Source organism: Trachurus trachurus (genome assembly GCF_905171665.1).
Source record: "Trachurus trachurus genome assembly, chromosome: 6".
NCBI classification, from domain to species: domain Eukaryota; kingdom Metazoa; phylum Chordata; class Actinopteri; order Carangiformes; family Carangidae; genus Trachurus; species Trachurus trachurus.
Genome location: NC_139897.1, coordinates 9,657,529 through 9,682,496, shown reverse-complemented (window position 1 = coordinate 9,682,496; position 24,968 = coordinate 9,657,529). Strand labels below are relative to the sequence as shown.

At 43.5% G+C, this 24,968-nt stretch overlaps 1 protein-coding gene across 2 annotated transcripts in view; it reads left to right on the top strand.

Annotated features, from left to right (window-relative positions):
• fbln1 (fibulin 1) overlaps positions 1 to 24,968 on the top strand; it is a 32,584-nt gene that overhangs the window by 4,605 nt on the left and 3,011 nt on the right. For both annotated transcript variants that reach the window (XM_083973104.1, XM_083973103.1), the window contains 14 exons: positions 1,237 to 1,366; positions 4,717 to 4,873; positions 5,516 to 5,578; positions 5,683 to 5,769; positions 5,917 to 6,054; positions 6,156 to 6,293; positions 6,659 to 6,802; positions 6,890 to 7,015; positions 7,189 to 7,314; positions 8,179 to 8,298; positions 9,084 to 9,215; positions 9,317 to 9,440; positions 14,454 to 14,599; positions 15,884 to 16,024. In XM_083973104.1, coding sequence (XP_083829230.1) covers positions 1,280 to 1,366; positions 4,717 to 4,873; positions 5,516 to 5,578; positions 5,683 to 5,769; positions 5,917 to 6,054; positions 6,156 to 6,293; positions 6,659 to 6,802; positions 6,890 to 7,015; positions 7,189 to 7,314; positions 8,179 to 8,298; positions 9,084 to 9,215; positions 9,317 to 9,440; positions 14,454 to 14,599; positions 15,884 to 16,024 — 1,729 coding nt within the window. In that variant the 5' untranslated portion in view covers positions 1,237 to 1,279. The remainder of the gene's footprint in view (positions 1 to 1,236; positions 1,367 to 4,716; positions 4,874 to 5,515; positions 5,579 to 5,682; positions 5,770 to 5,916; positions 6,055 to 6,155; positions 6,294 to 6,658; positions 6,803 to 6,889; positions 7,016 to 7,188; positions 7,315 to 8,178; positions 8,299 to 9,083; positions 9,216 to 9,316; positions 9,441 to 14,453; positions 14,600 to 15,883; positions 16,025 to 24,968) is intronic.

The following is a 24,968-nucleotide window of genomic DNA, read 5'->3' as shown; positions in this document are numbered from 1 at the left end:
AACCCAGGAAATACCTTAGAGGTGAAATGCGACATAGAGGGAGGATGGAGAGAGGCAATAACAGGAAATCTGAACGATTACTTCAGACACCAAAAGGGTGGGGGGGGTGGAGAAAAAAAAGTACCGAAGAAAAGAGAGGAGAAGGGAAGAGAAAAAGAAAAACAGGAGCGTGACTGTGCCCTTAAAAGGTTCTGCAGAGGAGGTGTGCGCCTTGACGTGAATTTGAGATCCACAGTGGTTTATGTGGAAAGAGATTTCTGGTAAGAGTTGATAAAGAGGCTTGTTGGAAATGAGAGAGGAGACGTGAGGGGGTGGCGGCGTTTTTTATGCTCTCTGTCTTGTAAAATTGCAGCAAGAGAGGCAGAGATCCTAGCCAGACAGAAACAGTCACCCGCTCTTAACTGATTGGACACAAACTGCCAGCAAAACGCTAGACAATACAATGAAACATGACCTAACAGAAACATTGAGAAACCGATATTTTTTTTGATAATAACACTCTAGTGTGAGGGGTGTGCCTCCACCACACACTGGTGTTGACATTAAACCTCCAGTGCTTTATTGATTCCTATACATTTTATGGTTCTCCTTTGCAGCAAGTTCAGGTGTCAAGGTTATAGTCGCAATGCTCTCAGCTAATAGACATAATAGATGTTTTAAATCCTGTCTATAACATGTGATCGCTGATTTCGCGCTGGCTACACGTATATGCAGCTGAGTCATTATAGCCAACATTCCCACGGGACACAACAGGCTTGTCTCAAGGGAGTGGTTTGTCTCAGTGATATCATTATAAGAGCAATGCCTTAAAAAAAAAAGCAACTTTCCCACCATGAGTAAGGACGTGTGGAGGTGGGCTAATGTTAATCTTGGGAGTCGAATGTTGGTGTGAACTCAGATCTAAGACAACAGAAGAAGAAGGGCCATGGGGAATGCTGCTCAACCCAGTTTAAACCCAGTGATGTCAGAGTTGCGAAAACACAATAAACTTCCAGTGAAACCACACGGGGTTTGCTCATCCCACTCATCCATGCATTTTTAGTGTGACAACTCTGAGATCCCCATCAGGCTTGCCTCAGGCTGATTTTAATGGGCTACATTTTAAGGCAAGGTTGTTGTTGCACTGAGTGTATGTGAGTTGGGAAGGTGGAGGGGGTTATTGATAGAGCTGAGAATAAAATGCACCACCTGTGTTTCACTTTTTGTTTTTCTTTCCCTTCTCCTCCTTGCTGACAGGGTAGTGCAGGAACAGTGCTGTGTAACGGTGCTGGAGGATAACATGTGCTCCACTGGCATCAACGTGGCCAAAGAGCAAGGAGCCTGTGATTCTTTATTCACCAGTACCTGTGAGACGAAGACTACAAAGGTCTGTTTGCACCTGGATGTACACATGCATATGGAAATGTCTGTGTGTGTGTGTGTTTTTACTAAGAGAGTGTACTGTAAAACAGAGACAGATGAGTAAGAATACAATCACTTGTATGCATCAAAAAAATCTCCCTCTGCTCAATCATTGTACAGTATGTCACTCTGTTGGACTGCCAGATTGGAGGCAAATGATTGGTGAGAGAGATGATATGTGTCTATATGTGTGTATGTGTGTGTGTGTGTGCCGCAGGAGCAGGATGAGGCATGTCACTCCAGGGAGGAATGGAGCTTGTTGCTGTCAGATAGATTATAAATTCTGACTCTAGAATCTTCCTCAGGCTCTGGTCCAAGCACATTTGAGCCCCTGTATGGTTTTTATTCCCTCGACCCAACCTTCGGTGCGCCCCTTTATTTTCACAACACACTGCACGTCAACACATTTCTAAGATGAATGCTTGGCAGTGGAAAAAAGGAGCTGATGCAGGTTGTTGCATTTTCCTAGCAGGATGAAATGTGGGACTGCTTGTCTTTACTTGATCACCTATAAACTGCAGGTAGTGGCTCATACTTAATGGCCCAGGTAAGGCGAGTGAGACAAGAGATTTATATCTCTCACAAGGAACCTGTTGCTTGTCCATTGCGTCATTACAATTACAGTATCCAAAGATTGGGAACCAGACTCCACCCTCGGCCCCACCCAGTAACCAGGGGAAATTCACACAAGACTTCAGACCACTTTTCACTTTAGCTTAGCATTACTTGCTGCATATAAAAACAGCTGGCTGGAAAAAGCCTCCTACCATCATACTGTAAAGTTTGTATATGCTAGTGCAAAAACAACAGTTTGTGGTTTTACCTGGGCTGTCTGTGCTGGTGAATGAAGGAGACAGTGTAAACAAACAAGCTATAGCATGTTAACCACTAAGATGCTGCTTGGCGTCAGTCATTTTGAATCTTAAAGCAGAAGTGAGTGATATATTTGTGTTAATATAAGTCTTAAATAGTTATATCTTCCGACAGCAATCACTTACATAGAGTGTTTGGACTGAAACACGGGTCTCCCAGTCCTCTGCTCTGCTCTGAGCCGAAGAGAAAACATTTATCGTATCCTACAGTTTTTATCCAATGAGGAGAGAGAACGACATGCAGGGCTGTGTGTGCAGCCAAGGAACGCCGTGAATGTGGTGACGTAGCAACGAGGACTGTTATGGTGCGTTCAAGGAAACTCGTATTTTTCCGACCGTGAAGTGGTACCAGTTCGATCTGGTACGAGTTCACCGGTCGGAAGTTACGAGTGGCCGTTATAGTGACTTTCACCGGTAAAACAGGTCGGAAAAACACGAGTGGGTTGCCTGGAACGCTACAAAGTCGTAAGTTGTGACTTGAAGCTGTAATTTACGATTTCAAAAGCCTGCCTGGAACGCAGCATTAGCGAAAACGACCGGATCACTCACTTCTGCTTTAAAGGAGACATATGATGCCCCCTTTCCACAGGTGTCTTAAAGACATGTCTGTGACATGCTTTGGTCAGAATACCTCAAGGATCAAACATCACAGCTCTTTTCATACTCTCAAAACAGCCCTGTTCAGAACGGCTGGTTTCAGTGCCTGTCCCTTTAAATGTGAATGAACCACTGCTTGCCCCGCCCCTTCTACTGCTAACAGGTAGAGGTGGAGTTATGCAAATTTGAATCCTAGTTACATCACTGGAAGACAACTGAGGGAACAGCTCATAAAACCACGTGGACTTTAACCTAGGGAGCCTGCACATCACAGATGTATTTGTCAGTTCTCACATTTTGGGGGACAGAAGGCAAAACAAACACCCAAATATATGTTAAAGAGCATTCAAAAGGTGATATTTCCATAATATGTCCCCTTTAATGCTAAGGTAAGCGATTCGGCTCCAGCTTGATATGTAAAACACACACCTGAGTGGGGTTGATCTGCTGAACTCCAAATAACAAGAATGTGAGCATGAAAATGTTCACAAAGCATCATCAAACCATTTCTTTCACAAAGAAGTTGGGCTGTTTGGGCAAGTTTTATTTGCAGAATTAGAATTTTTGCCCTGAGGGCAGTGAAAATGAGGTGTAACCAACCACTCATTGTCACCTTTTATCTTGATACGGCTGACTTGGTAGCAAACATTTCTGTCCTGCTGATACAGAGCAACATTAGTGTTTGATGGGGTCAAATGGTCAAAAGACTGTCAATCTGATATCTTTTGTTGTTTCCACTTCATCCTGTGGGATTTGTGTGCCAGAGTTTACAAGCTGATTGCTAACTTTGCCTGTTTGCAGCTTGGCAATGAACAGGAAGTATACAGCAAGTTTGGAGCTTTCACACTGAAACAGCTTCCTGTTACCTGTTGTAGCAGAACAGAGCAATGGGAGTGAACTGAAACAATGAAGCTGAGGGGAACTTCAGAGTCAGCATTCATTCTGGTGTGGTCCTTAAAAGCAATTACACATAGCAGACTAATATGATTTGTGATACTTTTAATTTGTTTTTTTTAATGTCATCCATTATTCTCATCATCTGACCTACACTAATCTAATTAACTTTGCTTTCTGAGATGATTATGCTTTAAAGAAGATTAAGACAATCACCAATTTTATTCACTAATATGTCAGTGGTTTGGTCCACAAAGATAACTGCACTCCTCTCAAAAGTTTTCCTCTCTCCAGACATTTCCTGAAAACCTGAAAGTTTTGTAGGTTAGTGTCAAGGTCACACAAGCAAGTGCTCACACATAAACACACAGACAGAGTAGGACAGTAGCAGTTACCTCTGGTCAGAGCTGCAATCTCTGCAAATCTTATGGCATATATTCAGTCTCGCAGTCATTACACCGCAGACCGTCAAATTTCAGGTTATAGCATCGTTGCCCAAACCGAGACACAAAGACACTCATCCCCCCACACTCTGCACCTTTCATCCCCCATGACAGCAGCTGCTACAATGATTGATTGAACATGCTTCAGCCAGAGGGGGTGATGAGCATCTCATTACTGTCTGCCTGTCCATCTTTCTTACTGACTTACTGCCTTTCTAGTTCCGTCTGTCTGTCTGTCTGTCTGTCTGAGACGTGTCGTTTGGCCTCATCAGTCAGCCTCCTTTTCAGCCTGGTTAACTGGGAGCTTGGGTTTCTGTCAGTCTGTATGTCAGAGTTACCTCATCATCATTTGTCAGACTAAAAGCTCAAAAAAAAAAAAAAAAAAAGAAGTTCTGCCACTCTTTTCTTTTCCCGGTCTACATTTTCAGTTTTACTTCTCCTGGCACATGAACTCCTTTTATGGAGTGTTTTTCGACTCTGTTCATTATGCTTTATTCTGGTGTTTGTAGATGTGCTGCGACTGCTGTCTACTGGGAAAGGCAGCCCAGGAGCAAGGTCTGCCCTGTGATCACAACCTGTCCGTGGGCTACCAGTGCACCGTGGTGTCCCGAGCCTGCTGCGATAGCTCCTCAGATAAACAGACAGCAACCACGGAACAAACTGAGCGTATGTGGAAAAAACAAAAAATTATGCACTTGGCAATTATTTTGTTTGTTACGCTTTGGATTAGTGCCAGAGCAGCACAGTCATGAGCAACACAAAACTGAAAATTAAGATAATGAAATTTAAAAGCAAAAATAAATAAAACAAATGTAATGAGAATAAGATATGTTCAATACCACACATCAATTTTCAATGAAGATGAACAGAAAAAAATAAGATGGAGAAGTCAGTGTACAACTGGTGTTGTCAAACATGAGCTCATGCTGCCACCTAGTGGACACATTTGGTCATTGCCCTCAGTTTTCACTGGAGGTCAACAGTGACAACAGTCAGACAAGGATTTCATCTTTTTCTTTAAACCAAAGTAGAAGCAGCTCAGGTTCAGCGATAGAACAGATTCAGTGTGTTGCTCATGAGCACATCAGCATAACATCAGCTTTTTAGACTGTCCTGCTGGCTCTGCTTAACCTCAACCTCACTCAACATCTATGATGTGTGGTCAAATTTTTCATTTGCATCTTGTCTCAGTAAACTATGGTGTTCAGACATAGATCAACAGACTATTGGATCTTATAATATGCCACTATTATTATTATTTTTTTTAATGTGTGTTAAAAGATAAACATGTGTATTTGTCTCACACAGAACCCAACATGGATGAAACCAATGGAAATGGAGATAATTCAGTATTAACTGACCAGTGCAAAGGTGCAGTATAACAAGCTACAGTACCAAATCAGATTCTAGCCCTAACCGAGTCACCCTTGACCATGCTGATGATTTATTGACTTATGTTTATGTTGCTTTTTCAGGGAAATGTGCTCAAAAGTGTGTTGGTAATGACACTTGTGCCTGTGACAAAGGCTTCAAACTCAAACCAGATGGAAAGAGCTGTGAGGGTAAGTGGCCTTCTGACTCTTCTCCATCTTATTGTTTTGATATTAATATTGTTGTATCAACACTACACAGGTAAAAAGTGTGATATGGAATTCTCCTCTCCTCTCCTCTCCTCTCCTCTCCTCTCCTCTCCTCTCCTCTCCTCTCAGATATCAACGAGTGCTTACTGGGAGCCAGCAACTGTCGGGCAGGAGAGCGCTGCATCAACACAGTGGGCTCGTTCCGTTGCCAGAGAGAGGTCAGCTGCGGCACTGGCTACGAACTCACTGACAGCAACAATTGCAAGGGTCAGTTGAATTGTGGAACCCATTTTTCTGGAGTGACTCTATAAATGTGAATGAATCGTGATCTCACAGTGTGTTCAATGGCAATTCTCCTCTTCATCCAGATATTGATGAGTGTGAAACTGGTATCCATAACTGTGGCCCAGAGTTTGAGTGCCAAAACACCCAGGGGTCATTCCGTTGTGTTCCCAAGGTCAAGTGTGGGACTGGTTATATCCAGGACGCGCTGGGCAAATGCATCGGTAAACACCTTCACCACACGGAGGAGATCTCAACAGCTACTGGCCTACAGTACACATCAGTTCTGAAATCTTTGAATGAATTTGTTGTTGTTTTTTTACACCCCATCACCACCATCAGCTCTAAGGAAATGAAGTGCATGCTCCTCTGGTTATTCCTGCAATCCTTGACGCATGATTGGACTTTTAGTTTTTCACATTCACAGTCAGTACATGTTGCTGCATGTTGCAAGAATTCAGATTAAGATTCTTTATTTGTCATTCACCATGTGAGGTACAGATGGTAAAAATTAAATTGGTGTAACAATAAGATGAATCGGACTAATGCTGACTAATGAGTTAAGAGTAATCTGTGTTTGTGTTTTTAGATATCAATGAATGTCTCACCCAGACGGGTCCATGCCCCAGAGGGCAGCTCTGTGTCAACACAGCCGGCTCCTACACCTGTCAGAGGAACTCTGTTAACTGTGGTCGAGGATACCACCTGAATGAAGAGGGCACACGCTGTGTTGGTGCGGCTGCACATCTCACCATTGATACAAAGCGTCATACTGTGTGCCTTTAGGTAGCTTTTACTAACGGTTCTTTGCTGTCCACAGATATTGATGAGTGTAAGGCCCCAGAAAAGGTCTGTGCAGGTCATGGCTGTATCAACCTGGTGGGCTCCTACCGCTGCGAGTGCGAGACGGGCTACATCTTCAACAGCATCACTCGACTTTGTGAGGGTAAGAGAGGGGTAGAATTTTTCCCTTAATGTTCTTACAGTAAAAAGTGTAAGTAAAGCTAAATCCAAGTATGTTTTCAACATATAAAACTCAAATAATATTTTATTTCTGGTGAAAATGTGTGAAAAAGATTTCATCATCTTACTCTTGCATTGTTTTCACTTGAATTTTAGATATAAATGAATGCAGGCACTACCCTGGCCGTCTGTGTGCTCATAAGTGTGAGAACACTCTGGGATCCTACAAGTGTAGCTGCACCACAGGGTTCAAGCTCGCCGGCGATGGCAGGAACTGTGATGGTAAGTCAGAGTGGGGGAATACAACTTTTTGACATATCATATGCGTGTATACTGTCAGCTGTACATAATTCTCTTATGGATTGGGAAACCTTTAGAGTAGACACTTTGACCTGAGAGTTGACACATTCTGTCTCTTACCTGTCAAGTGACTATCACCACCACATGATAGTATAGGATAGAAATAGGAAGCTACGTTCAGCGGCAAAGAAAATGCACAAATACTGTAGCCTAACTGCTGCAGCAAGACACTGAACCTAAATGGTGGATATAAAAATAAGAAATATAAAATGTAGTTAGCATCAGACAAAAAATCCTCCCCAAAACATTACTTCTCCTAGCCTAGAAATCTATCAGCACCCTAGCGGCAGCAAACATATTTGCTCCGTAGGTGGGTCTAGAAACGAGCCATAGGAACTTTTTGAGTCTCGAACACCGTTTGTGTTCACCAATCACAGCGCTCTATCTGTTTAGAGAGTCGTTGGGCGGGCTTAACGCGATGACGACATACATTTTAATTGGCTTGTCAGGCTAACGTCATCCTGCTCTTTGCTCTGATTGGTCGTAGCGCTACCCTATTGGTGCAGAGGCAGTTTGAAAGACAGCCTTCATCCCGCCCCCTGGATTGAGCCGAGGTCTACCGGTCGTTCCCAGACTAGACATGTTAATGATATAGTCTGGCTTGTCAGGCTATACTTCTCCCTCACCTATCTGTAATTGGCTATTTTAATTATGCATCAAGTTGTATGTTTATTTTTAACCATGGACAGGAGAGACAACCTGTGAGGTTACCTGTTACCTGACTTATTCTTTTCCTGTTTGCATGATAGTGCTCATAATGTTGTGCAATAATATTTTTCTCTGTAGATCTGAATGAATGTGAGAGTAACCCGTGCAGTCAAGAGTGTGCCAACGTGTATGGCTCCTACCAGTGTTACTGTCGCCGTGGATACCAGCTCAGTGACATCGATGGCATGAGCTGTGAAGGTAAAACTGGAGCTAAAAAAACAGCACTAGGTAGCCTACTGAACCAGTCTTATAATGAACACTGCAGTAGGCTAACATAAAAGCATGGGATGCAGTATATTATCATCCTATGTTAAAGGAGATATAAATATACATGCAGCATTTTGTCTCACACATACTGTGATATAAACTCCATCTGCCACCATCAGCAACATTGCACTACCACACTATTGAAGAGGAGCTGTTCTAAATATGACAGGCCATAATCAACAAACTCATCAACTCTGTATAAAGAGTTATGTCATTCTGAGTCAAATGGTGGTCGTAATAAACTGAATTTTTTCTCATCTATTTCCCTTTTTTATTTTGAAATAAAAGGAAGCCAGCCCAGTGCACACCTGTGCAGTAATTATGTGGGGTAATCAGCATCTTGATATGACACACCTGTCAGGTTCCAGGGAGAAACTCACTAACACAGATTCACGCACGTTTGTGAAGAAGGTTTGATAGAAAGAGGCTTTTTGTGGTAAAAAGTCTAAGATCTTAAATTAAAATGTATGAAATATAATGAGCAAAATCAACTGTGCTGAACTGAAAGAGTTAAATCCACTGAGAATAGCCTACTAACTCCCACACCAAGTGCTCAAGCTGTAAAGACAGTCCACGCCTTTACTTGAAAAGTTTACCACCTTCTCTGTGTCACAGCTCCTGTCAATCTGATTTATTTGTCTTTTTAATATTGGTATTAATGTATTTCTACACTTTACACTGGTTTGATTTGTTTTCTTTTGCCACTGTGACCTCAGATATAGATGAGTGTGCTCTGCCGACTGGAGGTCATATCTGCTCCTATCGCTGTCACAACACACCTGGCAGCTTCCACTGTTCCTGTCCTGTCACTGGCTACACCTTGGCAAACAATGGGCGCAGCTGCCAGGGTAAGCTGTCCTGGCTATAACATCTGACGTGTTGTCTGCAGTACATTTTAATTATTTTTGTGAGTGTTTCAAAAGCACGCCTTTTGTTTTTGTCCTTTCAGATGTTGATGAATGTTTGGCGGGAACGCACACGTGCACGGAGGAACAGAGCTGCTTTAACATACAGGGAGGATTCAGATGCTTGTCCTTCGACTGTCCAAACAACTACCGCCGCGTAGGACAAACGTGAGTATCAGGACTGTGTCCCTGTTGCACACACTACACACTGTCGGCGCTGAGAATGAATGTGTGTGATGTATGAGGATTAGAATCAGTAGACTGACAAAAATAATAAACATCAACAACAAACCTCGCACACAAACACTCCCAGATCAAAGTCTGTGTTCTCCACATTCAAATCTGAACAGTCATCATAGAAATAACTCTAAGTAAAGTTACAACATTTGAGCAATATGAACCTTTTAACCGACCAAGGCTCTGCATGTCCAGTATGCTGGAATGACTTTAAAGCAGATTTGGCTGTAGCATGAGTGATGCATATGGATTTTTTTTTCAGCTTTGGTTTTGGCTCAGAGTCGGTACAAGCTGTGTACGGCCTCTTCTTTTTTTGGAGGCACCAGTGACAGAACTTCTTGCATGATCCCACAGAGGGCACCATGACTGGCCTGTGAAGCACTAGGCTGCTGAGACTGATGTTCCTCCCACTGCATGCAATGCACGGCCAATGAAACTTACATCTGGTTTCTCTTTTTTCTCTGTGCCTGTTTTGTTCTGTCTTATCCTGCCCCTGCCCCTGCCCCTGCCCCTGCCCGCCCCATCCCACCCTTCTCTTTTTACAGTCGATGTGAACGCTTGCATTGCAATGAGTCTGTCGAGTGCCTGGCCGCGCCCCTGAGAATAACCTACTACTACCTCACCTTCCCCACCAACATTCCTGTCTTCACCAACATCTTCCGCATGGGCCCGTCCCACACCGTGGCTGGCGACGACATCAAGATTGCTATCACTTCTGGCAACGACGATGACTTCTTCAAGACGGAGCAGCTGCCCACTGGTGGCGTGGTATCGGTGGCAAAGCTCATCAACAAGCCGCAGGACTTTGATCTGTCCGTGGAGTTAACGCTACGTCGCTATGGCACCGTCACCACATATGCGGCTAAAGTGCTGGTGTTTGTGATTCAGGATGAGCCCAGAGTACCTTACAACCCCGAACTAGAATAAACCAGAGTGTTACGTAGGGTTACATAACTTACTTCACTCTTAAAAAGGATGTGTCATTTCAAATCATGTCTTCTGTGTTCCAACGTGGAACTAGGCCTACAGGATATTCACAACGTAGCACAGTGAAGCAGTCCAGGCTATGCTGTAACACATAAATCATTGCAAAACATACTGAATAGAAGCATATGCAGTTAAGTTTAAATACGCTTTATTATTTCCAATCAGTGACCAGTATTCAGATTTATAATCAAACATCATTTGAGTTGCTTGGGGCACCCACTAGCCCCTGTAGTCCTTAGTGCATCACCTTGTTATCTTCAAATGTACAGATTTATCTAACCATACAGTATGTAAAAGCCAATTTCAATTAAAATTCTAATTGAATTTTGCATCAAAGAATAGGAAATAAAAAAGAAAGGACTACCATCAGTATCTGGCTAACTTACATGTATAAACTATGACTCCATGTATGATGCAGTCTGGACTGTGACAGCGCTCATCACACATTTGTCAGATGTCATGTAAAAATCTCCAGATATGATCTAGATTCTTGCAAGAACCTAAAAAGACTATCTCTGAATTCTTGGGTTTGTAGTGCGGTGTTAGCATACAGTAGCGTCCAGACTGGACCAGTTTGCATGGCTATTCAAAGGTCCAAAGGAACATAATCCACTTACCAGCTCATCTAAAGCTCACTGATGAAGTTGTTGCATCTTATTTGTTTCATCCGTCCAAAAACTATAGTGTAAAAACAACTGCTAACTGGCAGGTAATATATGGTATTGTTTCTTGGCTGGGCACAATGACTTTCTGTGGTCCTTCAAACTCATTTTTGATTCTTCAAATTTCTAGAAACAACTAATACTGAGTACTCAATGTTCTCATCCTAGTTTCCAGGCATCACTTAAACACCTTAAAACAAATATGACTCTTTTCTTCAACCCACATACGTTACATTTGACATTTTTAGTGCATATGAAACATTACATAAACACAAGCCTGTTTGCAGCAGTGTAGTATTTTGCGTAATCAACTTTGTAACACTAGAATTAAGGATCATTATCCAGCAGTGTATTTTAAATCGAAGTCAGTGTTCTTCAAGGTAGGGCATCGCAATAGCCGCTAGGTGGCGCTCTATGTCAGGGTAACTTTTCTAAATGGTAACGACCCAAGTCTGCCTACAACTAAGTGTAATTTGATGATGGTTGCATGATAAAGTCTGATGATTTGCAGTATTTTATGGTTTATGTGTTGGATGAACTGTTTTCTATTAAAATTGGAATAGAAATAACACATGTTCAAGTCACATCCAGTTCTTGATAATGGTACATTGTGGGGCTTAATCATATACAGCAAAGAGAGGAGCTGGAATGTGAGTCCACATCACAGATGGAAGCATGAAGATTTCCTCACATAGTTTCATATTACTATTATTCCAGTAGCTTTGGGCAAGAGGAAACCCAATGATAAATGCCAGTATCTACTAATGCAAATATTTAAATTGTAAGAGTCACCTGAGAACAAAAATCTGTACACAGGGTCTATTAATGCTAGAAAACAACTAAATGTATCAATAATATCCCTTAATATTGATTCCATTAATATTCTTTCCTGATGATCTCATGCATTAGCAATGGCAAACCAGGCTTGTATTTTAAATTGGCTAAGAAACAAAAGTCAAATTTCTTATGAGTCAGACTTCGCATTTGTTGAATATACTTCAAATTTCACCATTTTTAAGACCACATGGTAGTTCTACACTTCCAAATTCCTGTCCAAAGCCAGATTGGACCTTTTAATACACTGATGCCACTACATCAGTTACCTTGCACCACAAGTACATCTGTCTTAATCTTTTATATGCACATTTTTAGTTCATTTTGGACTTAATGTGAAATGCACAGATTTCCACTGCATACTGCGGGTGTAAACCCCAAAGCAGACAGATAATCCAAATGAAGGCTGAGTAAGTGACACGCGATGGGATGCAGTGGCAAAGGAGAGGGAAATGTGCACCAGCAGGAGAGAGTATAAATAGTCTGACATGCTGTGAGGCTGCTGCCCGAGGGCTGTGGCTTATAATAACTGTAAATTCAGATGTCCTAGGTTCCTCCTGTCCTGAGCTGTCAGGCCAGTAAGGATGCACTTGGTCCCTAGTGGGGATATCCTTAAAATAAGAACATAGTGGCGCGCAGGAGGTTTTTTCCTCCCCTTTGACATTGAGTTATGGGGCTCTGGGCTCTGGCCGGTGGTCTGAACAATTTGTGGTACAGCAACATCACCGCGCACAGAATGAATGATGCCCTGCAGTGTTTGTGTTGGGGCGTTATCAATGTGCCGACTATAAATAATAATTACCAAAAAAATAAAAGGCCCTACGCTTGACCAGAGGACTTTCATCCAAAAAGTGTGTTTTTCTTTCTGGTCTGAAAGTATTGGGGTTTTTCTCCTGGGCTGGGCCACGTGAGGCATGGGGAGATGAAGAAGACGTGCATATGTGCTTGCACGTACACACACACACACATACACAAATGTACACAAGTATGTTTTTGAATACACAAAGGCACACGATGCCAAATTAACATAAACACACTCTTAAAGCATTTTTGATGCGGATAGATATATGGATTAATACACACATGGACTTGTAATTATCTCCACTTGCTGCCTCTGCTTTGAAGTGCCCATCTGTGTGTGAAGGGGCAGTTCACCCTGGGTCATTATCTTCTCGTAAATTTACTCTCTACCCCAACAGAGCTTTCACCTCGTCCTCCAGAGCCCCGCTCGGGTCTCTCTGCAGCTCAGGCCGTGGTATTATAAACTAGGAGAACATTTTGTGGGTTTGGCCTGGGCCAAAGCAAAACTTGGACCCACCCGCTAATTGCTAATTACAAGCCCCTACCCAGTGGTGGCTTGACTTTTTGTCAGGGGCTTCTCTCCTCGCTCTCCATGAAAGGAGGCCTGCAACCCAAGCCGGGCCTGGGCTTTGAGCTGCAGCCTATAGGTCCCCTGAGGAGCGCCAGAGATCCACGGCCCATGACTCACAGTGTGGCTATATGGCTGCCATGCACATTAACTGGACTTATACATGGCAACCTGGCTGTTTTTATAACCCAATATAACCACGCACTGCCTTGTCTCCTTTGTAAAGACAAAGCCTGAATTTAACATCTCCGACGTCAAAGTCAGAGCTTTTATTTTGTTTCAAAGGTTGTCTCATGTGCACGAGTTCCTCATCATTATAAAGACAGGACTTGTGATTTATGAGGTTGTTAATGCCTTACAAGCCTCTCTCAAAGCCTTATGCAGCAGACAGGTAGTGAATAGTGATACTTCAGGTGGCGTTAGCTTTAGGAGCCAGCAGAGGCCCTCCACTCCCGTCGACCTGTCACTGATTAGTCTGTGGAATAAACAAAGCCCTAAATAATAGGATGAGAGCTGCCCTGGGGAGAGGCTGGGGAGTTGTCTAGTCATGTTGCTCACAATTTAGGAGTCTTTTAGAACACTCCCTTGCCCCATAAATCCTCCTCAAGAGATTATCTGATGTGAAGCCGGGGATGCTCAGCAAATCCAAATATTTTCCTGAGCAGGTTGTGGATCATTCTCTGTGAGTGCAGTAATTCATTTCCCACAGCTTGAAATAGTGCATCAGAAAAGCATCAATGGCAGCGCGAGTCTCCACAAGCTACAAAGTTTGGCTTCTGCATGAGCTTTCTGGCCATTGTTGGTTTATTATTCTTCCAAACCACACAGAGTTTGATTGTTTTTGATGTTGACTGCTATATCCAGTATCCATTCTGTCGTGTTGGGATGTTGTTTGCGTAGCGGCCATTGGAGTTGTCCCACTGAGTTCTTGATTACGCAGTGGGTTGCTCCCAAGGATGCCCTGTTATTGTGAGCCTTGGAAACCAAATGCGGTGGGCTCTGAAGTCTTTATATAGGCATTACCTAAAGGTCAGAGGCCATGTGTGTATTTGTGTTTTTGTTTTGGGTGTGTATGTTTCCTCTCTCCTTTAGAGCGGTGAGGCTCGAGCGCTCTGACACCATTCGCTGCGTGAAGTCCTGTCAGCCCAGTGATGTCGCCTGTGTGCTGGACCCCACACACTCAGTGTCACACACCTTCATCTCCTTGCCCACCTTCAGAGAGTTCACAAAGCCAGAGGGTAGGCAGTGGCACAGCTCCTTTTTTTTTTCTTTTTTTTTTTTTAAGATTGTGATATTGGAATAATCCAATGGGGCAGGTACAGTATGCAGCATGTTTCATGTTTCATCAACCATTTTTTCTCCCCAAGAGTTGGACACTGCTCACATTAATGTAGGATAATTATGAATTCAGAAGCCAGTTAGCTCAGCTTTGCATATTTTGCAAACACTGGAATCAGGGCAAACAGCGAGCCAGGCCCTGTAAACTAAAGCCAAACCCACCTACAGCACCACTAAGCTACAAAACAACTACAAAATATGCTAATATGTGCTGAAATCAAAGTGTAAAAACAATTCGGTTGTGATTAGTGAGCAGCGGAAATTCTGATTATGTTACTTTTGGACAGAGCGATGCTAGCTGTTTCCACCTGCTTCCAGTCCCTATGCTTAATTAAGGAAAGCAGCTGCTGGCTGGTCTAATATCTACTGTACATACATGCACATGTAAGAGCAGTATCAATCCTCACATCTAACTACTGGCAACAAAGTGTAAAAGTAAACTAAAACAGTAAATCATTTAACCTACCCTAAAATTTCCTCCCACAAAAGCCCATATTTGTGGCTTCATTTTGTGACAGAACACTGTTAAAATCTTTGGAAACAATGAATTTGAAGACAGCACAATAACTTGTGGGTTTTGTTAGTGTCGCTGTGGTCCTCAGCCTTTTTTTTTTTTTTTTTGGCGTTGGCTCTATTTTATCTCCTTTAATCTCTGAACTCCCATCAAATGCATTTCCCTGCAGTTGTCAGAAGCCATATGACCACCTCTGACCTCCCAAATTAGCAATTCCATGATGTTCTTCATGCAGTCTGAGCTTGGCTGGCCCACACTAGAGACTAAGTGCCACGCTGCTTGGATATGAGTAACCACGGTAATCACTCGCAGACACTGACAGCTGACAAGCATCTATTGGCCAGCGTGCAGAGCATATTTCAGACACACTCATGCTCAACGTCACGGAGAGTTAAGGTCTTGTCATTTCTCATAAGCGCCGAGTCAGGGTGTAAAGGACTGGAGGTCCTTCAGCCCAACAATGGTCTTGAAAAGCCTCAACCTTCCTCTGACCCTCTCAGTATACAATAAACACAGACCTTTCCGTCTCCCATTTTATTGTCTCTCTCTTGGAAAGAAAAAAAAATGGAATGTAAGAGTTGGCACAGGTTTGGCGCTGCAATCCTTGTGTGATTATGAGGGTTTAGGCTCCAAAAGCTTTTTTTTGTGTCTAATTGTTATCTTCCAACAGAGATTGTTTTCCTGAGAACCACGGTGCCGGCTTTCGGATCCTATCACTTAGGCAGTTACGACGTCAAGTTTGACATCCTGGAAGGCAACGTGGAGAACGCCTTCGACATCATCAAGCGGGTAGAGAACGGACTCTATGTGGGTGAGTACACAGATTTTCTTTAACCAACCTGCTTCACACGTTTGACAGTGGAATCTTGCAGCCCGCGCCACCCAGCAGCCTCTGTTGACTGGAGATTGCTTTTCTTTTTTGACAAAGTTGGTGGTTTTTCTGACCTCATTTCTCATTTTGAAACATATATGTGTCATTTTTCTTTTTCTTTTCTTTTTTTTTTTTTTTTTTTTACAAATCAAACTCACATGTGGACACCGAGAAGGGACAAAAAGGCAGAAAAAAAAATGTTCCAATGGGATCTTTTGAAACCTCTGACATAAGTGCATGTGACACTGCCCGTTCTGGTCTTCTGCAGTGTGGTGGCATCATGTAGCTGTCATCATCTTCACGGGGGCTCTGGGTGTCTGTGTCTTCGCAGCGTTGTCCTCTCAGTGGCTCTCTGAGACAGACGAAGGCCTGTTTCTGTCTCACCAAATATTTGGCATCAATTTTCACAGTCTTGTGGTTAAACAAAGTACCATTTAATTCACTTATCCACGGCTAGGCTTATCCCAAGCAGATCATTACTTTCCACAATGAGTTATAGCGGTCTGAATGCAAAGGAATAGCGTGTGTAAACTATATACTTGTGTACTTACATGCACATGTGCGTGAGTGATTGCAGCTGACAAGCAGTTCATCATAACTACCTGTTCAGTGACCGCCAGCATGCAAGAAGAGCCCCGCGCTAGTTCAAGTAGGAGCAACAGATACCATCTCCAGTGGTGTGTAACAACAGCACATGTTTGGGTAGAAGCCATTCCCATCCTTTAGTCTGGTGGTGACCCAAGGCTGCTGCGCGCCTGTGGGAGAGATGAATTGAGCCTTGGCCCTGGGAGAATGAGGGTGTTGTGAGCCGAAGGATGACACATTGTTGGGCCCGTCTAGGTGTTTTTGTTTTGGTTGTGTGCTGAGATGCAGGCAGGGTGGTAGTGGAAGGACAGCCTCTGCTTCTTTCCCCCCCTTGTCTTGCTGATGGATGAAGGGATGGCCTGTCAGTGTGCACATCTGTCTTTACAGAATGAAAGAGGGAGGAGGAGGAGGAGGAGGAGAGTGTGTGACTGTCACTGGTTCAGACTGGATTGTCGGTGCACGCAAGTGTTCCTCTTTTATACACTTGTGCAGAAACAGATGTGTGCTCATCAGACGCACCCAAATTCACACAAAGACACGGGAGAGAAATGTTTATTACCAGCAATAATTCACATAATTCACTGTAAAAGGAGTTATACAGTAATTATACTGTACCTTTTCATAATGGTATGTTTTTGTTGGAATGTGCAATGGTGTAATTTTGCACAAGTGATAAGCCTTATTTTATACATATTATCTACTGTGTGTGTGTGTGTGTCTGCAAGGATTTAGGAGAAATACCCTGTTTATAGCGGGGTTCATTTGCAGGGGCAAGTACGTACAGTATGTGTATGTGCAAAGCAGGGAGAGAGGATAAAAATGCAGAAAGAGAAAGACAAAGTGAGACACTGTGATTCAATGAAAGAGGAAAGAGCAAGAGAGAGAGAGAGAGAGAGAGAAAATATGTGCAGAAGTAATCCTGGGTGCTTTGCTTCATGTGGTTAAATGTATTGTTCCATTTCCCCACGCTAGGCCTCAGTGTCTCGCCGAGCATTAGAGCACTTAAACTGACGACCACATGAAAGGTCTGTTTGTGAGGAGCCACTTCTCTCCCAAACCCATTGGATGCTTATTGGATGCAGCTCTTGCATGTTAGCACCAGTTGCCCATCACGTATCCAAACGGAGGCCCTGTGCACTGGAGCCTTTTGGTCACCGACTGCTCGCTGTGAAGTGTGGCGTCCACGGTGCTATGAAGGTCCTCTTGGTTTTATTTAGTGGGTTGTGCTGCTGGTGCTTTGGCCCACAGATGCTGCTGTTGCGTAACCATTGTATGAGGCTCGCTGACGTGTCACTTAAGGAAGCTTAGTTTCCAGTATCTCCAGGGTCTCCAACAGTGGTATTACAGCTTGGTGGGATGTGAAGAGTAGCAGACATTGAGGCTCCACTAATGAACAAGAGCGTGAACTCAAACTAACGTTGGCCATTATTTTTGGCCACTTTTTGTGTTTTTCAAAGGGACAAAAGAGGCAATTAGGAATCCTCAGAATCCACTGCTAACTTGAGAAAGTGATTGTTAAAAGGTTTGATTGGCTGATGCACTTTTCCGTTCTGCTCACTTTAACTCACTATTTGAAAACCAGTCGGCTACACACCCAGGCATGTGGCGTACACATAGACATACGCGCACGGCGCGCGCGCGTGCACATTGGCCGACGGCACACCAAAATCGGGGCCGCACCACTGTTTCCTAGTTCCTGGTCATCCATCACTGGCTTTTTCCTAGAACTGTCACATTTGGATGACAACCCTGACAGCCTTGTGCATCTGTGCAAACACAACCAACCCTCAGCACTTGGAAAAAAAAAATCAGAAACAATCAAACACTTACAACTTCCCATGACAACCACAGTAGCACAGCGGTGACCACAAAAAAATCCCATCAGGTACTGTATGTAGACACATAGCAGATCTATCAGAGTGATGTATATAACCCTTTAAAGGCAACTTATTGTGGAAATATCCCTTTTTGAATGCTCTTTAACATATATTTGGGTGTTTGTCTTACCTTCTGGACCCCAAAATGTGACAATTAACAAAAACATCTGTAGTGTGCAGGCTCCCTAGGTTGAAATCCATGTGGTTTTACGAGCTGTTCCCTCAGTTGTCTTCCAGTGATGTAACTAGGATTAAAATTTGCATAATACCGCCACTACCTGGGACCGGTAGAAGGGATTGGGCGGGGCAAGCAGTGGTTCATTTGCATTTAAAGGGACAGGCACTGAAACCAGAGACGTTTTGAGTGGACGAAGAGAGCTGTGATGTTTGATCCTCGGGGTATTTTGACCACAACATGTCACAGACATGTCTTTAAGACACCTGGGAACTATTTTAATTTGTGGAAAAGGGGCAGAATATGTCTCCTTTAAAGCAAAGACAACATTTATGACATATGCACATATTTGGGAACACAGAGTGCAGGAATGCATTGCTCATCATGCTAATGCTGTCATGCACTTTCGATTCAGGACCGTTTGTTTGAATAGGGTTGATAATGGGATGATTGATTTAGAGCTGTCAGCAGGTGGACAGATGAGTCCTCCCTTTGAAAACATGAGCTCTGTTGTCTCTGCTGGAAGTATGGGCACAGACTGGGGAGACTTCTTGCAACACGGATGACATACACTTACTGATCATGTTAATACTGGGTGGGGCCTCTGTTCTTTGTGTGAGTCCACAAGATGCTGGAAACCTTCCTTTGAGAGATTGCTACATGCTGACTTGATTGCATCGCATCAACTCTGATTTGTCAGCAGCACATTCATGCCACTGAAGTTCACTGAACTCATTCTGTAACGGCAGTGACGGACTGGCACCAATAAGAGGCCCTGGCATTTTTAACAGAGAGATGCCACACATTACACAAACAATATATATTGTTTGCTTGTCATCATCTGCTGGTGAGGAGATGAGGATATATATATATCTATAATGCATTGATATCCAATAACAGAATGTGAACCCAGATTGGACTATAGCCTGCCCTACCAGGTAAGCTATTGCTGCCCTTATCCTCATTTATTACTGTGTGTTCAGTCTTTTAGAGTTGGCCAGCTTCGACCAACCTTTTTTCTTTTTTTTCTTTGCATCTTCACGCAGTCACTTAGGTCGCGTCTTCATGCGGCCACCTTGCCGCAGCCATGGTGGCATTTGCCCATATTGCTCTATGGCCAGTCCGTCCCTGTGTAACACAGTGTATTATCCCATTGGAAGTTGCAATCTGCTGCTCTCTCATGTCAAAAGGAGCCAGTTTCAGTGGGTTCAGAAATCTAATAAGGATTCCCCCCAGGGTGCCTCCATTATCAGATCTTCAGGGCATGTCCATGTCTTGGGAGGAGACCCTGGGGAAGACCCAGAGCTCACTGGAGGGATTATATATCCTATCGGGCCTGGGAACGCCTCAGGATCCCCCAGGAGGAGCTGGAAAGTGTTGCCAAGGAGAGGGATGTTTGGAACCTCCTGCTCAGGCTGCTGCCATCACAACCCAACCCCGGATAAGTGGAAGATAATGGATGGATGGATGGAAGTAGCCATTAGAAGATAAATGGTGGCCATGGAGGGATGCACTGTTGGCAGCAGATAGGCTGAGACTTTTTAATGATTGATTCATATTAAGGAGTGTGTTAAAGAGTGCCAAGAAAACATTCCCCACACCCTTGAATCCACAAAGTCATACTGCTGATTCTGACCCTGTAGTGTGCCTCAACAGACACCACATCAGGCTATGTTCTTATCAACGGTCAATGAACAGAGAGGGGAAGAGGGATTCTTTGACGGATGATGTTGTAGCGGGAATGTAGCCAGGTGAGGAGCCACAGGTGACGGGATTCCGTCAGATAGGTGAGATCAGGAGTGGACAAGCAGACAAGAAAAGCAAAACCGGACATGGATAGAACACACTGAATCTGTAGCACATGAAAAAAAAAAAAGCAGAAAACTGAGATCCAAAAACCAGAGAAGGCTATAAAACCATTGTGGGTGACAAAATGATCTGGTGAAGAATGGTGAGTTGCCAGGTCTCTTTATACCGCAGCAGCATTTGGTGTTGATGGTAAGATGAATATCAAATATGGAAGGAGACTGGTAGGAACAGGAAGCTCAGCTGTACTGACACACACACATAGACAAACCCAGAGCATGGGCTGAGCACAAACAAACACAAGAGGGAAGGGAATCCATGAACCAGCAGGAGGGACAGGGCCAACAGAGCCTACTCCTAACAAACAAAAGTTATCCAGATCACACGATTATGAGAGTTATGTTTTTACTTAACTCAGCCAGCTGGCTGACCAACATGAATGTGCATAAATGGAATGTACTGTACGATACAGCAAGAAGCCAGCTGTGGAATCACAGTCAGGACATGTTTAGTCATCCACCCATGAATCTGTCCAAGTGACTCCTCTTCATGACTAATTATTTGTCATATGGAGGGATTAGTCTGTACCATTAATCACAGTTGTCTAATTCTCTTCTTGCTGGAAAACTGTTTTGTTTTGTAGTGTTTATGTTCTTATCTTATTTCTTACTGGGCAGCAGCAGATGACACAGACTCTTCTCTCCGCAACTCCATCTTCTGGAGACACTCGAAGTCTAAGATGCTGCGGCTACATTCCATTCATTTTTTTAATGCAGGTGCAAATATACCGTTGTGGTTTATATCCTGTGCAGAGAATAAATATCTTTTGAGCTGGAATTGGCACAGGACTGGCAGGCAGCGAGGCAGACAGCAAGATGAATAGAGGAGGAAGCGAACAGTTTGTCTCCATGCAGGTACTGTAGCTGTGGTCGTCAGCGCTGCCGTCCACAGTGGCTGGTGGAATGTGAGTCCTCTGTGTGAGACATGACTGCTTCAGAGCCAGCGGGGCTTGCGGCTCTGGCTTGTGGCCGTGCTGGTGAGGAGATGAGGACAGCCAGATAAGCAGACAACAAGTTCCTCAAGTTTTGAGTGCTTGTCATTTGGATGAATCACGACATGGAAGCAGCGGGACCACCAGAGCGTGCCAGGCCCACAAGGAATTCTTGTCTGTCCCAGCGGGGATTAGTACAGTTGATCAAAACAGGGTCTTCCCCGCCCAACAACGCCACAGGCAAACACACACACACACACACACACAGATGATGAAGAGATGGTGATGCAGACCATGTACTACTGTACGTACAGTCAAAAAGACACTGGTATGTACACATATAGTATTTTTTTGCAATAAAACTGTCACGATAATTCATTAGATTTCACTGATCCATTATAGTGTATGATACTCATCATTACTCTCAGTTTTCTGGCACTGTGATATTAATAAAAATTTAACTTTGTTTAGGTAATCACTCAATTTACAAAATTAATGTCATTCTCTACATAGGGACACGCCAAAATAGATAAAAAGTCAAGTATTTTTTCTCCTCCTCCGTTATGGTTCTTAGCTTTGAAATGTCACATGTAATATTGTGCAAATATTGTGGTAAAGATAATGGCACATGTTATGTCATCTCAGCTGCTCTGGCTCAAAACTGCTAAAACCAAGAAGTCCAAGAAAAGAATCAACCAATTCCCCGCGGCTACTTTTCAATGATGTCAGTACCCAGTGAGTGACAACTTTCCAACAATGACCCATGGGCCATTTGAGAGATCTGTAACTATGACTCACTGTTAATTGACCTTTAAAGATCAAGCCGCATACGCTGGCCTTTTCGGAGCCCACCCCCTTATTGGAGTGGTTGAGTGGGCAGAGTTGTGTTTGGCCCACCTGACCTGACCGGCCATCCGTGTCGCAGTGACCAGTGACCTGGCCATAATCACTAGGTCCACTTCCATTAAGGTCACTGTACACGCCTCATACAGTGGGTTATGTTGGCGCTTTGAAAGGATTGTATTTCAGCCATGTTGACGGGTTATCAAAACTGAAATGGGTTGCTTTGCTAATGGGGTAACAAGGGAGCTAGTTAGCAATTTCTTTGGCATGTCTCCTGGTTTTTATGGATTTTTTTAGAGAGGAAATTTCCTTTCTCAGAAACACTGAACAAGAACCCTCTCTTTGCTGTGCTCGTGTTTATGCCGGCAGTGCTGAGCTGAACATCAGCAGTATGGTTAGATACAAAACATGGTACAGTTGCAGCCATAATGATGCTGAAGAATGCCCTTCAGTACCCTCTTTGCATACTGGAACTTCGTACACCACCTGGACACTCTCCAGTGGTTTCACTGCAGTGAGCATGCATAGCGCCACAACCAGCGTGTCATTATACAATACTGTGGTGAGGCCAATGCATACTTTTCATTTGTCTCTGGTGTTAAAACCGTTCATTTTGGATTTTGTCATACACTTCCTCGCTGAGTTGTAGAAACCAGAAAACCCAGAAATTGCACTGTTTACATGTAACCCTTCAATATTGCAGCCCTCGTAGCCATGAAGGATGACAAATGCCTGCTGGCATTTGCTTCACTTTGTTTTGTGGCAGTGTCCCTGCTACTAGTGTGCATTTATTTAAGGCTATTTTCTACTTTCTGCTTCTTTAAGGGGCTACTTTATGGTGTGGCGGAATGTTTTTGGAGAAGGGACAGATTGTACAGCTGTTTGTTTGATGGTGGCTGTTTAAGTCAGCTCAGTCACCTTTGCACCCTGTGGCAGATACCTCAGAGAGATGGAAAGATGCCACAATCCTTTTTCTAGCACTACAACTACATCTCCTGCTCGGGTTCTTCGGGGGCCTCAGACGACATGACCTTGCAGTAAATAGTCCGCCGTAGGATTGCGAAAACCTCCCTGTGTTTATTTATATGAATCTCAGGTGGTAGGGTAGCCAATCAAAGTCAACCTGTTATGTGGCCGCTGGCTTTTTGCCGTGCAGCCCGGATGAAATGTTAAAGATGAGTATGCGGTTGTGGTTTCACCTCAGGTTCACTGCGAGTACGTTGAGGCCCAGCTGTTAGCTGATGCTTTCCCCTCATTGAGGATACCGCTGTGCTTTTGATGGGAAGCTTACGGAAACACAGAGTCATCATGTTAGGATTTCACAGAGGCTTCCAAGAGGTCACATACACATGACTTTAGTATCAGACTGCTCTGTGCGAACTGGGAACCCCTAGCCTTCATTGTAATAACTTAATTACTCTTTTCTTGCTTTCAAGGCTGTGGAAATAGAGAAGTTAAACAAAGACTACAAGTTGAGTAATAACATGTTCTGACAAATTAGGTGTTTCTTACCAAGCCACAAATCACTACAGAAACCGTGGTCCGTATTACAGGTTGCATCTAACTGACGCGCTGGTTCACACCCAATCACACCCCATGGCAGATTTAAAAATCGGAGTTGGGGAAAACTGAACTGTGTTTTGAGTTAAGTTTTAAATCATCAGCAGTGAGCTCAGGGGAATTTGGGGATTTGGAGGAGGACACCATAACAGAATTTTTAAGAACACAGTTGTGCCGTCCATATGTGCTAATTAGACCACAAACAAATTTACAAAACACTAACGAGCCTCAGACACATTCCACATATTGCACTATTTAGATGTCCTTAATAAATTTTCAGTTTAGATGCGATGTGTGTCTGTGTTTTTGCTAGTTATTTTTTTATGTGGTGAGATTGTTTAGCGTTCTTTCATAGGAACAATCTTTAGGATTTTCAGTGGAAAACTTACCCCTGGTTGACCCTGATTATAGAGTGTTTAGTCCTCATTAGATTTAGGCCACACTTACTGTACACTGTAATTAAAAAAAAAGCCTTAATGTGAACTGAAACCGGCCTGTCTTTGCGGTGGTCCATATTGTGCTCATAATGATATCTTACTCATCTTCATTGTGTGCTTGCTCAGCCCCACACAGAAGCTTTTGAACTGATTTTATTTGATTTAAGGACATGCTCAAATCATGAACCTTCTGAACTCAATTTGAGTTTGCATTGGTCAACTCCGAGTTGCGTGCCATCTCAGCTGGCTTGTGTCTGAAAATAATTTTCAGACTCAAAATTCAATCTCTTTTTCCATGTCAGTTATTTTCTTAATGTTGCGGCTGTTGTTAGGTTTAAGCAAAGGTTAGCTCTCTCTGATGCCGCTGACGCTTTGGAAACAATAAAATCTCAGTCCCGCTTCCCTCTGTCTGGTGTCACTATGCAACAGAGTCCCAAAACACCAAAACAAGGGGGCAACCCTGGTAGAAGTGGGCCCCACTCCACACTCGTCCAAGTGCTTATCGCCGAAATCTTCTGGAATCTGTTGTGTGCCCACAGATTCGACTCAGAGAGGGACGAGAGAGCAAAAGGAAGTGACAGAGAGAGAGGGGGGGGGCAAGGGGGGGAGA